The following is a 17,130-nucleotide window of genomic DNA, read 5'->3' as shown; positions in this document are numbered from 1 at the left end:
CCTTGTTTCTTTATATTATGCGCAGTGAACTCCTTTTTACTTATTCGGCATGGATCAAATACGCTAACCAACGAGATCATGAAAATGCGATTAGATATGTATGGGTAAGGTGATGAAGTTCCGGTAAGAGGGCATCTGTAAATCAAAGAAGGGGCCTCGTCCTGATAATTGGTGGGAGTTTAGCTGAGGAAAGATAAATTATTTTGAATATCAGGAAAAGTTTTGATAAAATTTCAAGGAAAGGGATATGTAATTGTGGTAAAGCCTTAAATAAATATGAATATTTCCATTATTTGCCTGAAAAGGTGACCAAAGTTGATGAAAGGGAAGGCATTGCGATTTCGAATGATTGCGGAATGGCGAATGTAGGAGCAGAAGTACCTAAAATCATTTAAAATGAAAAAGAGAATAAAGGAAAACCCATATTATGGAAGAACTTGGCATAGGTTTCCCTGCATCAAGATTCTTCTTGGAACGTTAAGATTTATAAGACGACGGATTTCATTGCGATCTTGCCTTTTCGGTGAGAGTTCCCGTCGGTTGGAACCGTCGATTCTACATTTTACTATTTGCACCACTAACTTTTAATCTCATCTGTCTTTTTCAGCATGATTTCCTATACTGCCCTAATAACGTACGTAATAAATCAAAATATCATTACTTTATTGCGATCAAACATCTTCAACCAACAACTTTATTTCGTATCTTTTGTCGTGACAGACTTTGGGTTTCAGTTTTGCGACCGTAGTTCAGAATCGCGAAGCTTCCGATCGCAAATTCAGTTTTAACAGTCTTTTTCGCCTTCATTCCATAAATTCCTCACTCTGAAAACTTCTCTTTTTACTCCTTTAGGGATATATACTCCGATCCCATAGTTCGCTTGCGCACGTTTGTCTCTTTTTAATTTCCCAGCCCATTTGACGCATCCTCGACGTGTTAGCCGGTCTAAAAAACCCCGCTCGAGCCCCTCCAATTTCATCCTCGTTTTAAAGCGATTAAGAAGCCATTCATTTTCAAGCCTTCACCCCAATTACTCACGCACTCCGCTTGACTTGCCGCCGCCACGGCATCTCGCGTCAACCCTAAAATGCAAACCCACCCTCACTTCCCTTCCCTAGTTTTTAATTAAAAACTCTCTCGCCTTTTCCTTCACACACTCCCCCTCCCACTCCTTCTTGCCTCAAATGCACTTCCGGCATGAGTTGTACCCTTTTGCATCGGGAACAGAAAAATTAGCGAGATTATGGAGGAGGGAATCACCGTGCTTTCTCTTTCTCGCCTTATTTTGCTCTGCTTTTTTCACCATCTACCTTCCCAGGTCGCTCCACTACTCCTGCTCCTGTTCCCTATCCTCTTCGCCGTATTCCTCCCAAGCCGAGGAGCAAGTGGCTTTCATTAAAACTCTCAAGACCGCTTTCGTCTCCGGAGTTCACGTCTCACGAGTCTCCTTGCCGCCCACTGAGCAATGAAATGTTATTAAGCGGCACCGTCTTGGCTTCCAATTGGGAATTAATATAAAGTGGATGACCTGGTGTGTCGAGGTTATTTTTCCCCAGCTCCCTGCGTCTTGGCGTGAACGAAATTTTCTGGTGGGAAGAAGAGGCTGCATGAATGCATTGTATTTGCTTTTCCGTGAATTTTATTTGCTGAGCTTTTCCATCGTGACAGATGTTACCTCCTCGAAATCAAATTAATCCATCTTGGAAACGGAATTTGATTCATTAAAACCGTATTCTAGACATGATTTAATGTATGACAGAAATTTGAGACAGTATTCTTTTAACGAATTTCGTTTTGTATATCAATTCAAGCTACTCAATGGGTCGTAAAAAAAACAGGTGGGTTATTTGAATTGACATCAAACACTCGGTAACTTGCAATCTTGTTTTCAAAAACTTTATATAATTTATCGAACATTTTTTGTGATATCTAGTGACGTAATCACAAACTACGATCAATAATTATTTCGCCGAAAAAAATAAGTTAGTGATTCCTAGTGGCGTTCTTTTGCGTTGAATCCATCCCGTTATTAAATAGTCATTTCTACCAGATTGAATGTTTACTCATTCTATATTGGAACCGAATATTATCTCGCTATAATGTTATACATATTTCCTAGGGTCATGTATATTTACATTGATATTGTAGGAGGTATAACCGTAATAAAATGATTATTGTACAATGTCTTATGTTTCTGTAGGTGTTTAATTGAGTTAAGAATTATACTAACTTTCTCTCCCTTTTCTTGTCGATTAATCTCCATTTCTTTCTTTTCAGGCTCGGCTTTGATGCAAATTGTGGAGGTTTATAAGGAGATCCAAGCTCAGCAGATGAACATTGTGAGTGACTCTTATTTTCTACTCTTCCATGAATATTATTTTTTAAGTAAATGACAAAAATATATTATGTAGCTGCTTAAAGATACCTCTCTACCCCTTCAACCTATTGTACACGCATAATTTTTACACATATCTTATTTATAATTAATAATATATATTTAATAATTTTATATTTCACTAGGGATATTACACCTTGTCACAAATAATTCAGTTAATTTTTCGAATTTTGTTCTATTTTAAAAATAAACGTATTATTGACTGCCCTTGGGAACCTAAGTCTTAGCTGTGTCTGATAGCCCTATGAATTTCGTCAGTTCATTGTGTATAGTTGGCAGGTGCAGTCTAGAATTATTTTGCGTTTCAATATTTTTTGTATACGAAACGATTCCCGTTTTGGCTCCTTATAAGGTCGTTTCATCATTTAAAAAAAAATCTGGCGACTGTGCTGTGAGAGAAATGGTCGTAATTTTTGGCCTAGTTCCTCTTCCCTCATTTCTAATTTCATGTTTTACTCGCGAGTTCTGAAATATTCTACGGAGTATAAGAAATCAACTGGGAATAAAACATTACTATGCCGACAAAATCCACTGAGACGCATAAATACTTATAAATAAGCCTATCCTTCGCATGTAGATGACAGGTCATTAAAATTGACCTCGTTTAGGTAATATCTCGGCAGTGAGAAGTTCGCGCATCCATTAACGAGTTCGGTAATATTTTGGAGAGATGCTAGTACTTCTCGCCCCCGTGTAGCTCTTCGAAAACTCAGAAAGTTGAATTCACACCCGCTTCACAGTTTGACTCCGAAGAAAAATTATTTCAAATTTTGTTCGCTGTGAAATAGATTTATTAAGCTGAGAAACAAATGTCGGTATATTTTCAAAATTATTTAGTTCGTTAGACAGTATTGTATTAACTCCTAAGATAATATTTTTTGCCGCTGCGAGTAGTTCAAATTTTTCCTAAGAAAGGTGATTGAGAGAGTGAAATGTGGATCTCAACGTTTCATGCAGCAGAAGCTCTCGCCTAATAAAAAAAACTTGAAATATATAATTAATTTTTTTTAATTAATGCTCGCTGTATGTTGCAGTAATTATTTGAAATCAATATTATCCATTAATGGAAATATTTTATTGTCCGCCGATGCGGAATAAATAAGCTGCAAAAGTTTGTTTTATAATAACGTAATACCTTTTAGTAAGCCATATACCGTAATGGCGCAACATGTAATCATACTGCTGTCATTTTCACAGGCTATTTATAATCTGTGACTTTTTTATGGTTAAAGTAAATACTATATATATGTATATATATCGCCGTTTAATGTAATATTTTTACAAAAGAGGTGATGAAGTAATATTTAATTTAATGAGGTATGCGAATATGCCCATAATCTAAATATGTTATGACAGTATGGAAAAAAGCTATGAAAATAAAAGGTGTATTCGTTCATTACGTTAAAAGCAATTATTTTTGGTATACTGTGAAATATTTTTCTGAATTGTTTATTACTGCCATAATATTTTGAATCATCTTTTTCCTCGTCAATTTTAAATGAAATCTCAAAATAAATTTCATCATTCATACTGTCTTCGTGGGATTTTCACTATTAATATCGGTTTATTAAGAGTGAAATCCGATGATTCAATCGTGATGGAGTGGAATTTTTCCATATTGGAATACATATTTGCTATTTTTATACTATTATCCACGAATACTCGTTTCCAGGAATAAATATGGAAAATTGCAAGGTTTATTATAAAAAATATATGGATACTTCTAACAACAATAGCTTGTAAAATGTATAAATTTCGTCATTCCTATGCCCTGAGTAAAATTTGGAAATCCGGATCTCAAAATTGAGTTGATCTTCACTCATTTCGCTTAGTAAGCCTTTTGGAGAAATAATCTCTCTATTTGGGTGCATGCGGGCGCAATTACTTGAGGAGAAAAAGTCCCAGCCGCAAAAACAAACTCCAGTAATTACGGGTGGGGACTCAATTAAGATCGGTGGTAATGTTACTTTGCTTAAACCTAGTAACGCGCATTTTGGACGTAACTGTCTGGACGTTTTCTTCTTTCGGCCCGCGGCGCACGTGTAAAACAGTTCAAGTTTGCGCGGCGGCACTAATGAAACGTAGAGCGTCCAAGCATTTTGCGGCTGACCGCAAGTGAAGGTGTTAACCGCAAGCCTAAGGGCGCCACGGAGGATTTTAGAGGACGAGAATTAATTATGCCGGCCGAGAGAGAGAATGCTGTGCGGCTGTTGCGCTTAGGGAAATGGGGAGATGTTTTGAAGAAGGGAAAATCTGGTTAAAAAATGGAGGCAAAGTAGAGCGTGTGCAAATATCTAAGGAGGTCGTTGTGTTGAACCAACGTTGGTTCAACACATTTCCAATGTTTCTTTTTTTACAGTATTTTTACTATTCCAAACGATTTACGTTTTTTTTCGCTCCAATTCTGTAAATAGACTTGCCCGTGTTTTTTCCTTTATTCCTTCGGTAGTCAAGCCGTGCATCAAAGTGTGTCAAGGTCACATAACGAATGCAACTTACTAATTAGTCTATCCATGCCATTCTTTTCCTAACAGTATTGTTATTTAATTATATTAGCGAGTAAACTAGCGATCTCACAACATTAATTAATTTTCTAATATAATCGATTTCAATAACAATGATCTCTTACCTACCTTTGTAATGGCATGTAATTTTTTTGGTTGTTATGAGCCCTTCATTCCCTAATTTCAAACTCAAAAGGATTAATTATAGTTTTTATAATGAAATATCGTAAGATCTTATGATATAAATAAGCCATCTTGTTCACATTTTTGTCATCCAAGTCTGGAAATAAGTGATATTTAAATTTTTAACGAAGAGGTAGCTTCTTTTATTATTTAGCTATGATAGTTAAATGGCTAATTCTAATTAAACTGCTTCTTACAAAAAATGAAGCCTGAATGAGTATTTAAAAATCTCCATCGGGGAATCACAAAAATATGTGAATAAGTAATTCTATAGATGAAGGTGTATAGGAAGGGATTCTATAGATGAAGGTGGCCAATCGGTTTTTATGTCGGTACGTGGAAGTGAGAGGGTGAAATTCTGTTCAATTTTGAGTGGCCGGTCACTATGAAAACTTTGCCACCCTAAGCGACAGTATACATAGGTAGGTAATGTGAGAAGTCAACCGAAAACTCGGGTCATTTGCGCACTAGGTAAGGGCAGAGAAGAAAGCGTGGAGAAAAATCTGACGTCGGCATTCGCCTACCATTAACGACTGGCGCACAGGGGATCACGGCTTAACGTCCCATATGACGGACGGAGTGCTGTGCTTGAATTATCCTACACAAAGCTCTCAAATAGGGATTTGGCAATCTCCGAAAAATCTCTGCTTCCGCCAGAACTTTAACCTGGGCCCACGGGGTGGGAAGCTAACACTAGCCACCACACCAACCCGAACAGTAGCGTAGCCAGGATGAAATGGGGAGGGTGTTTACTGGAGATTTTGGGGCCCTTCCGGAGTGTATGGAACACACCCCAGGGAAATTGGGATTCCGGAAAATTTGGGATTTTTTTATGTTGAAAACGTGATTTTTTGGACTCAAGAAAGGTAATTTTGTACGAGTATATATCAAAATAAAGTATATGATATATATAAAATAAAGTAATTAAGGCTCAAGGGGGAGTTATAACCTCCCCGTGGCTACACCACGGCCCCCAAACGACAGGAGACCCTTGCTATCGTGCCAGGGCCCTCCGCGAGCAGCGCTGGCCTCTTGCGAAAAAGAAGACGGCCGTGCGTTCGGTTAAATCCTCCGTCCGATGGCAGGACCAGCATCCTCGGCATCGCATACACGTCTCCCTAATCCCCTTCCTTTCTCTCGATCCCCTTGAAACCCTTTCGGCCCCGTCTCCACGGAAACTCTCCCTATTCATTCACACGCGCGCCGTCCCTCGGACCCTCATTGTACCCCTTCTCCTCCTAACCCCTCTGTATACGTACACACTCACCTTCCGACATCACCTTTGTTGCACCCACGGTGCATTTAAACTAAAACATTCCCCCACCCACTTCATCCCGGGGCAGGTGCGTATTTCGCGATCGCGCCGCTTACGTGTCCCGGGCGCTGCTGAAGGGAGCGACCCGTTCGGAAGCTCTCCTCCTCTTTTGTTCTATTTTGTAAGGGATATTCATCCCGGCTCAGGCAATCTATTATTCCGCTACTTGGCGGGGATCAGTTGGGGGGGCCTTCAGATTTCCTCGTGCACCCGCCCCAGTTGTTCGGGGGATTTCATCGGCTCGCAAACTATATACATACGTACACTCTGCTACAGCTATCATCGCCTTCCAGGTCGCGCATTCAGTTGGCCGCTCACGTCGATGCATGCACACATCACGGTATCTTTACTTCCGCAGTCGCCGAACGCTAGCACCATTCAGTCGGGGAACTTTCCGGGCGAAGATTTCCGCGTGGCGGAGTTTTCGCGACAATGGGAATGCGATGAGAATGGGAGTCATCGCGGCTGGAAGCAGTTCTGGCGATTACCGAGGCACTCGCGTGGAGGCGGACGCCTTGTGGAGTAACGGGCAAACTCCATCGTGGAGAAGTAGGTACTTATACTCGGCTTACGATTCTTCCCGCACGGTCGGAATTGTTTATGACGATGATGGCGCGCCGAGGTTTGTGTTTCTGGAGTTGCGAAACTATCTTGCGCCTAATTTAATATCATTACCCGACAGATAAATTCTATTATCAGTCTGTTCTGTTATCGTGAGTTTTTTTTTAAGCTTATAAACTCCATAGTTGACGTAATATTTTTAGGCAGCCATTGTATTCCTTAATACGCTTATAGTGTCGCCTTAGATGGCAAATAATGTTCTGTGGAGTATTAATTTCTATGAAAATGGGAAAAAATTATTTTCCATTTACGTTCAAAAATTTATCACACCTTTCGTCCATAATGAGGCATGCAAGTATTTTATGAAGTAAAACATTTAAAAAATTAAATGCAATAAAAGCAATTAATGGTAATTGTTTTTTTGGGTTTTATTAACACTGTGTCGTAACAATATCACATTGATGGATACTCAGTTTTACTTGTGTTAGCTTTTTATAGATAATACCAAGACATTTATGTAAATCACTGAAGCTTTTCTAATAATTCTACTATATACTCACCATAATTATACCTTTATCATTCCCATTACATGGATGTGTACATCTACTTTTTTTGTCAGTCAATTCGTGTTTTTCCGAAAATCATTATTATGATGCATGAATCTTTACCCGAAGAAGTCTTTACCAACCCTCCTACCTAAGATCTTTACAAATGTGCGCGCCCTTTGGCAGAAATAAGGACGATTTACAGCGACTGTTTTGTTGTTGCAGGCTTGAACTTTTCCTGCCCTTTGGTTGAGTTTTGATTCTGCCAGACTGAAATCTTTGGTGACACATTGCCATTTCTTTTAAGAAATATCATATTTTGTTCTCGTAATTTCGAGGAAGCTTTACGTTCTTTAACTTGACAAACAACATACAAAATCTTCTCGTGGAAACTTAAAGACTTCAGGAATTTTCCTCAAAGGATCCGAGAATTTCCTAAAGCTTTCTTCATCGACAAAACTTCTATCTCCCAAGAATATCTATTTTTTATATCGTTTGATGTCTCCTCATCTTTTTGAATGCATAAATCTTTCCTATGTATCTATTTCGAGTACTTTTCCAATATTTCGCATACCCGTCTGTCTTGAATGTTTTCTCATGGAGACCGTGATTGGATGTTTCAGTATTTGCGGTTATACCGCAAATACATGATTTTTTATTTGAAATGATTGGTCACTATTCTCCGGCCTAGTGTCTGCAGCCAGAATACTTCACAAGCTATATCTAAATTCATCATTTGATGTGATTGTTATATTGAAATTGAGTATTTGCTCATTTAACTTCCTTAATATTAGAATATTTTCATTGTTTCAGGAATCGCAATTATACTATCTATGATCGTATGATGGGCAATCGTAGTTACAATATACATGAAGAGTATAAACTTTTATTTCTTTAGAAAACAAGACAGGTTCTTAAAATGAATAAAAGCTTTCAACAAAACCAAACATCAGTACACGTGCATCTTTAGTCATTGAAATATGTTTTGCCATCGCACACTTAATAATGCATTTGTAGATTTTGAGTAGAAAATAGAATCCATTATGTTATGAAGTCTGTCGTGGGAAGGGTTTCGATTTACTTTTCTTTGACTGAACGTCTTTGCATTCAAGGCGACTGACTTACGAAGGGAAAATCCCTGTCTCAAATTCTTGGTGTTTTCCTTATTCTGGGCGGATTTCCTCATCCCGTGAGTCAAGTTACCTTTCATATTTGACCTGGTTAGCCAAACAAGCGTTTCCGCTGATTCTGAAATGGTTGAGTGATGAATCCGTCTTTTGGGTTGCAAATCAAATACGTTCTTCTTAACGAGCTGCCTCCGTAAACTAGAAGTAGTGTCGCGATTTCTTTGAGATAGTACCAATTTGACATCGGAATTCACTGTAATTGTCGAGGAAGCAGAATTGTTCAAGTATTACGAACCCCTCGTCCCCTGTTATTCAAGTAGTTTGACTCTCCGTTTCCCTGTAGGTGATAGCGGAAATAGCGAAAGAGACTAGTTTTCATCTACCTACTTGGGAACTGCTTATCTATATGAGTACTTGAAAAATTTTAATATAATTTAACACAGTTTTTAGCATAAAAGTCACCTGTGTCTGTTCCTTTGCTCTTTTGCTTAACTCCTATAAATATTGTTCCAAATTCATCATTAAAGAATGTATTTTGCTACCTATCCCTTGAAAAAAACAATGCGATCATTTATTTTAGCTCAATTTCATGGTTAAAGTAATAAATAAATTTTAATCCATACGCGCGTGTTTTATCAGCCGATATGGCATTTTAATTTTTAATGGCATCGGTGAATGGCGTTGAGAGAAGCACTATTATGTTACTGACGTTTTAGTACGCTCGCTACCCTTGCTGGTCTAATTCCTAATCTCTGATTCTTTATATGATTTCAGGATTAGCTTCGGGTAAGTCATCTAATGTTCGTCAGACGATACATATGATACTACCTGTTATTGCACCACCACTATTAGCTGGAGTTTGGGCGTAGTATTAATACGCTAGCAGGCCACCCGTAGTTGCTCGGAGAGAATAGTACGCAGAGAAATGGGAAACTTGGAACTCGTGGTCACGAGACAGAATTTTCATGTTTTTTTTCTTTGAGCGTGTCAAGAGGCGTGCCTATCCGGCAGGATGCCCAGCCACAGAAGTTATGTGACGTGACGTAACAAACGGTAATGAGAAAACGACGCAGAGGACGCGACCAAAAGTAGCACTACGCGGATTGATAGCATGAGATGCACCTATGTACTAACTTAAGTCCCAATACCGGCGCATCCGTATGGAAACTCATAGCGGACAGACAAACAGACATTTTCTTCTACATAAATATAGATTTTACTTTAATTCCTTGAGTTATTGTATATATTGGTGTAAAATTACATAACGAATTTCAACCGCTTAGTTCTAAATAGAAACTTAAACAAATATATTCAAATTATAATCGAAATTGAATTGTGTAACGGCCAGTTATCAATTATTTAACTTTTGTCTTACGGAGAAGTAACAGAACATTAATTTTTAATCATTAGTTCCAAGAAGGAAATAATATTGCTTTTGCAGTACTAGTACAACAGGAAAACCTGGTCGTAAAAATTCCGTATCTCTCCCTTCAGTGAACTTTACACGATGCACTCCAAGCTACCATTTGCGCACTGCACAACCGAATAGTCATCGCCTAAGCTCACTCCAGCTGTAATTTCCGCTTTTACGTTTCCCTAGCATCCCGAGCGCATCAACACGAGCCAATAGTGATCCCTCCACGGGCGACGCGGTCCCTAACATGGTCGTTAGCGTCTCCCGCTCGAGATTTTAATGCCCTGCTTCGACAATCTTGGAGCTGCTTTTTACTAATTCCTCCTCCCGCCAATGTACGCTCACGCATCGTGTGCTCGCATGTATATTGCTCGTAACGTCTCACTACACTCTTGCTGTTTTTTATGAAGTGCACTTCAAATTTAAAAAAAAACAATTGAATGTGTAAGAAAAAAATACGAGCGACTTCCGCAAATCCTCGCTTTTTCTCCCGCCCCCTCGCAATTGCCGTCTCTCCCCTTCCCTCCGCCCCAGGGGGTGGCCGGTATCTCCACCCCCTCCCCTCAGTTCCTGCCCCCACCTCCGGGCTGAGCATCCGCCAAATGTGTTCTCGCAGCGGAATGTTGCCTCGTCCAGTATTGACTGGCGCCAGATGATGACCGTTGTTCAGTCCCTCCCACAAACGATTTTAAGGCCGACACGAAGCGATGCTAAGCTAGAGACAGGCCCTCTCAGTAGGCATGTGCTCTGCGCGTATTTGCGCATAAATATAATCGGCTTACCTTAAAGAGTTTATCGAACAATTTTGATGCCGGCTTCGAGAAGCTGAAGAGATATGAAATTAAATTAAGGAAATCGAAGCGAAAACTTGATGCATTTTTTCGTGCTTAATATTACGTATATTATTATCATATAGCATCATCATCACGCACTTGCCTCGTTGAATGTTGCACCAAAAAGGTTATTTTCACCATCAATTCTATATTTAGGTCAGAATCGTGACTCAAATAAAACTATAGTGTTCACTAGCTATGATGCCGATTTATGCTGTGGATAATCGTTCGTCCTTTTGAATGCGATCGTACAAAGAATGCTAAGCAATAAAATATTAAAAATTACCTAATGAAGGTGTAGTATGATGTACAAATAACCGTAAAAACTAACCTATCCAGCTCTAAACAGCAACTAGAGCAAGTACGTTCGCGTGACCCGCAATTTTGCGAATAAACTGTAGGATATCCGTTTCTTAGATTTCAGGACACGTAGCATGAATATCCCTTTCGCTTTGCATCGCATGCGGTGTGCAGCACCTTTAACTCTCTCCGTATTTCCGCCCGTGCAACGCTTATCCTCTCTCCTCTTCCTTCCCCGTACTTCATTTTCGTGAGCACGCACTCTTACGAGTATGGTCATACACGTTAGCGCGCCCTCCACCCACTCTCAGTCCTTTGGTGGATGTAAAATGCCCCAATACAACCTCTTTAATGCCTTTATCTTTCATATTTTCTCTTACGAAGAGGACATTAGCGCTGTCTGCGGCTGTAAAAGTAATGAAATGAATTTGCTTAAATTTACTTTCACTCTTTTTTTTCTCCCCACAAGCGGTACTTAAATATGACTGCTTAAAAAAATTGCTGCTACATGCTTTTTCTTTTATTTAAAACATAAAGTCAAAAATGAAAACACAAAATAAATATTCATAAGCCTATTTTTTATAATATTTTTTTATGATAAGCTCGATTACCCCCAATTGCATGAAATGGATTGAATACCTATTTAAGCCAAGAAAATGTCTAGAACTTCCGATAAAATAGTGAACAATATATTTTTACCAAATTGCTTTTTTTTCTAGCTGCTAAAGCATATTATCAGTTATTTTTCTGACGCATTTATAATACATTCAACTAATAATGCTTAATTTAAATAAAAATTTGCGGGTGTAGCTACCGGTAATATTTTTATATTAACTGTTATTTATAAAATTCCAACCATCAAACTCTCTACCATCAAACCAACTCTCAAAAAGAAAATTACAGATTTCTTTCAGAAGTAGGACTTCATTTAAAAGTGCTTTTAAGTTTTGAATTTTCACTAAAATAATGTATTGTGCTTTCACATAAACATAATACTGTAGTCGTAGCAAAAAAATTCATTTTGATGGCTTTTTACATAAAATGTTAATAGTAGAACGCAATTGCTCATACATTTAGCTGTATTTACACCAAAAATCATTAAATTATTTCATGAAAAACCTTAACTATTTATTTGTTATGTAAAATTGATCACTTAGTTAAACAACCTTTTTGTAGTGTCGCTCTGATATAGCGTAATTAATTTTGTGGTCCCTTAAATGACGTTATAACCAAGTGATATTCTACTATTTTTTAACACGGGGAGAGTTTTTTTGTTGGATTAATTAAAGTTGATTGAGCAAGAGAGAGAAGGAAATGGCTTACGGAACTCTGGAAGCGTTATTCTCAGTTTATTGAAAAATATGCGGCTTGAATCGAAAGCAACTCAGTGCCATCTGTGCGAGCTCATATCGCCTGCAGCCTCCCGCCAGTAAACATCTGCGCATTCGCGTCGCCATTACAGTCGCTTGCATTCGCGCACCGTGGAGGCTGATATATACATACATTTTTCCCTGATAAGTTTCCAAGTCACATTCCCCAAGTTGCAGTCCCTTGATCCTGCATCCGCCGCGCATATGATATGGAGTTGAGAAGGAGGCAGAGATATGGATGCATATAACTGAAGGAACTCTCGAGGAAGACGATACCATAGTCTTCGTCGTCGTCGGCGGGAAGGAATCTTGGAGCCCCCGCTATATAGGCTGCACGCCGTGCGCCAAAGTATACCCGGCTATCGACTTGCAAGGATTTTACCTCACCTCCAACGTTCCTCTTCTGTTGCCATCCACGCTCCTATCCTCCAGCTCTGCTGTTCCCCACCTGTTTTTCCTCCCCTACCCTCTATAGGAATGTTACTAATATTGTACCCCCAAAAATGTTACGTACACATTTCATTACATAATTTCACCTCGGGTAGGTGACAATTTTAGCTATAAATAATTGCATAAATAGAAACTTTGTTTTGACCCGTTCTAACCCAGAGCTGCATCTGGGAGATATCTAATTTCAAGATTTTTCGTTTTGAAAAATTGAAAATTTTGCACTCAATCACAATTATCGTTGGAGCTAAACATGTCGTTATTACAGTTTACACAAAAAAATTATGCGTAGCTTAGATATATCTTAAATAGAACAGAAAATTTATACATTTTTGATGTTGCTAAAGTGCAACATTGGGTTACAATGGGTTAAATATTCCGTATAATATGTATAGATATTCCCTGTTTAAGAGATGCATAGTTCCTGGCGTCCGCCATTACCGATTATTTTCGACGTACCCCCGAGCGGTTCGTTGCGTACCATGAAGGGGTACGCGTACCACCAATTGGGAACCGCTACTCTAGCTGATATCTTCGTTATTGCCAGCAGTAGTGCCGCGGTGAGATAAATAGAAGAGTGGAACTGCGAGCGAGTTATTATTATTTTTCGTTCTACTTTTCCCCTCTCCCTTTACCTTCTCCACTGTTTCTTCCTCCTCCTGCTGTGCGCCAAGTGCTCTAGATGCCGTCACAGTGCCTTCCCCTTCATCCCCTTGTTGTTTTCGAGTTGAGACGTCGCGAGACGTAATGACACCCGTGGCGTCACGTGTTCACGGGCTGAAGCGAGCGCGCTGTGAGTTGTTTTCGTTTTTTATTCATTTTTTCCGTTGAGGAAAATATTCGAGGAGTGAAGTTTGGGGAAGCCGGCAAGAAGTGGGTGTATGTATACATGGAATAATGAGAGCGGAGAGCAGTGCACTGTCTCTTGGAAGTTGGCTTTTTTTTACTCTTTAAGTGCGCTCGCTATCAGTCATTGTTGCCACACGGTGCAGTTGCCGGGGATGTTTTGGGATGTTTATTTGGTTGTTGATTCTGGTTGATGCATTTTTGGATAATTAGTTTCTGCATTAGCTATCTTCCTATAGTCGCCTTTCTTACTTTTTTAATAAGGCTGTTGGAATAGCTGCGCCAAACTACGATAATCTCTCTTTTGTCTGCACGTTTAGATCCTTAGGGAAGATTATAATGGGAGATTAATTTTGCTTCCCTTATTCGTTTTTACAAGTTTCTTTTTTTTAATAATGGTGTATAATCCACACCATTCATTCCAGAATTCTACGATGATACCACGTTTCGCTTATTGCATGCAGTATTTAGTGCTTACATGTACCACTCAAGTCTAAAAGTAAAGGAAGAAAATATAATTAAAAAATAAAATTATAATAACTCTGCAAATTAAAGGAATTGAAGATATCCTGCTCTGAAAATATTTTTATGTTCTCATTTTTATTATCTGAAACAAAAAATATTATTATTAATTATGGTGGAAAGCTGGCGAGCTGAAATTTATGTCATTTCTAAATAATTTAGAGCATGATTTTTTCAGTATGAAATATATGTATGATATTATTTCAGTAGTGAATTAAAGTTAATAAAAATTCTGATTTTGGTTAGAGTTCATATTTTCCATTATATTAGGGGGAGTTCTGTTTTTAAAGTGTTAGAAGACCAAAGCCTGTACCACTTCCAATGTAATTAGTTAATTTTGTTTTGAAAGGTACTATAAAATTTCATCGTTAATTAGTTTCAGAAAGATAAAATATCACGGGTAATTTTGCCTCTGGCATAGGAAAAAGCGAAATAATCGTTTGCCTGCATTGAAAACTAACTCATGTCTCATGCAAACATTTCCGAATTATTTTTTCACCCCTGCATCCGCTGTATCTTAAGTCTAATCTTTCCGTTAGCGAAAAAAGGCTATATTACTTCCCTTCTCGTGTCGCGTTTTGACGAGAATGTCATTTAAGAGTTTTCGGAGTGCAAATAAGGTACCAACAGTTTTACTCTTTATTTGGAACTTTACCCTGTCACTTCGCAAATAGTATCTCCAACTTGTTCTCACGGAAATAAGTGAGAACAAAATAAAGAGTTCATCAAATGTTTTCCCTCGCTTGAATAGTTTGGAAAGATGTTATTGAAGTTTGATTACATTCCCGTCATGTTCATTTTGTGTGTCGCTTATGGCTCGCAGGCCGTATGACAAAGTTTATTCGCGAGAAAGCAGACATTTTCCTAGCTGAGCTCTCAGTTTTTAATGGATATGGATTTAAAAAAGTATCTATCACTATCAAATCTCGGAAAACTTAAATAAAGAAACTTTCATGTCACCTGATTAAAATATAAATACTGTATCTCATAGATAATTCATCAAAGTATACAATTTTGAATTTCTTTGTGCTTGTATTCGAGTAGTGCGGAGAATATCAACTTTAGTAGTTACCATAAGGCAAACAGAATACTACTCATGATTCCAACCTCATGAAATAAATCGTGACTGTATTGTTCTCGCAGTGATAGGCGTGAATAACTTCATCACAGAGAAATTATGATGATTTTACTTCATGATGATTCACATATTATTTTTCTATAAAATATTTCGTTTAAAGTCACTTCTTATTTGGCTATTCTATATTATCCTTTAATGGTGAGTGAAATGGAATTGCATCTAATCGATGTGATATGCATTTCATTAAGATTATAAGATAGTCGGGTGATGGTAGCAGAGTCCTGTCAGTGTTAAATACCGTATATTTCCTCTTACAGTCAATATTTACGCTGCAATCTTAGCTCATCTGAGAAGGCGTAAAATAGCTTGAAATTTCTCTCCGTAACAACATACCAATCTTACTCAAGTCAAATATTCCAATATTGGACAATATGGCTGCACATTTTTTATTATTCGTTGCATAATTTTTATTATTTTCAATTTTTTTCACTCATTTGTTCCATATTTTTGCTTCACAAAAATTAACAATTTACAAATCGTTCGCCGATTCAGTTGGGACTGGATTCGCGTGCTTTCATAAATATCTGCTCGTGAAATTGATTGCTGTTGTCATTACAGACTGTCACAAAGTGACGCGAAGAAAAAAAAAGTTTATACAGTCCAGTACGCGGGTGGAAAAACGAGCTCAGCGAATACAAATTCGCTCATATATAACGCACGCCATCTCTTGCCAGTCCGCTGATTGGCTCGGCCGAATATCGGATCGTTGGTTGTCGGCGCGTAAGGGCGTATAAAATTCCCTGACGCGAGTGTCTCGACGCATTTATTCCGTCGATTGATCGTTTCTCGATCTCCCGTCTTTTCCTCCCGCCTCGACACTCTATCCGCCATAAAAACCGACTCTCCTCTTCCCCCACGATTATTACTTCTTTTTTTTTATCGAAGTCCCCTCTCGCCATCTTTCTTCCCAATTTTTTACTGCCTCATGCCGTCGACCGCCATTCACGACACCATAACCATGGCGTGTCCCCCTTCCCATTCCATTTACATGCGTAGAATAACCCCCTTTTTTATCGTCTCAAGGTACTCATCGATATGATTACTTTGATGCAGGTTTGTTTACACATCCGCTTTGATGACCGCATTAAAAGTGTTAAAAAAACACTGAACACCATCTCAAGAATAATTGTCTTTTTATAGGGTTCGATGAAAATTTCTTTACCTTATCAGCATTCTGTATCAGTGAGTGTGAAGCATTTTATAGTCAACGGTTATATAATTATTTTGACATTATTTAGCGAAACCAAGTAAACATAGTTTTTTTCTAGTAAACTGTGAGGCATCATATTTTATAAATCTGAATTAATTGTGAATACGAATGTAAATTCACTGAATTTGCTCATAAAAAGTGTTTGATTGAGATGTAGGTTTATGTAACCTTGAAGACTAAACACATGAGTTGATTAATATGAAATTTACTCTTTGGTTTTTACTAATTTTCATTAATCTTTCTCGTTATCGTATAAGTATTAGTGGTGTTGCAAGAATTTTATCCCCTGTCGTTATTCGATGATTTATCAGATATGAACTTTTCGAATAAATACTCGAAATGAACCCTTATCTATATCAGCTTAAAATGTGATAGATGACGCTATTTATTGATCTCTTGGAATCACACAGCTATGATAAT

At 38.2% G+C, this 17,130-nt stretch overlaps 1 protein-coding gene across 1 annotated transcript in view; it reads left to right on the top strand.

Annotated features, from left to right (window-relative positions):
- LOC124153533 overlaps positions 1 to 17,130 on the top strand; it is a 937,775-nt gene that overhangs the window by 890,983 nt on the left and 29,662 nt on the right. Inside the window, exon 4 of the mRNA XM_046526794.1 lies at positions 2,278 to 2,339. Within this exon, the coding sequence (XP_046382750.1) occupies positions 2,278 to 2,339 (62 nt within the window). The remainder of the gene's footprint in view (positions 1 to 2,277; positions 2,340 to 17,130) is intronic.

The sequence above is a fragment of the Ischnura elegans genome, chromosome 1, assembly GCF_921293095.1.
Source record: "Ischnura elegans chromosome 1, ioIscEleg1.1, whole genome shotgun sequence".
Lineage (NCBI taxonomy): Eukaryota > Metazoa > Arthropoda > Insecta > Odonata > Coenagrionidae > Ischnura > Ischnura elegans.
Note: the sequence above shows the minus strand (reverse complement) of the source record. Positions and strands in the feature narration are given on the sequence as shown.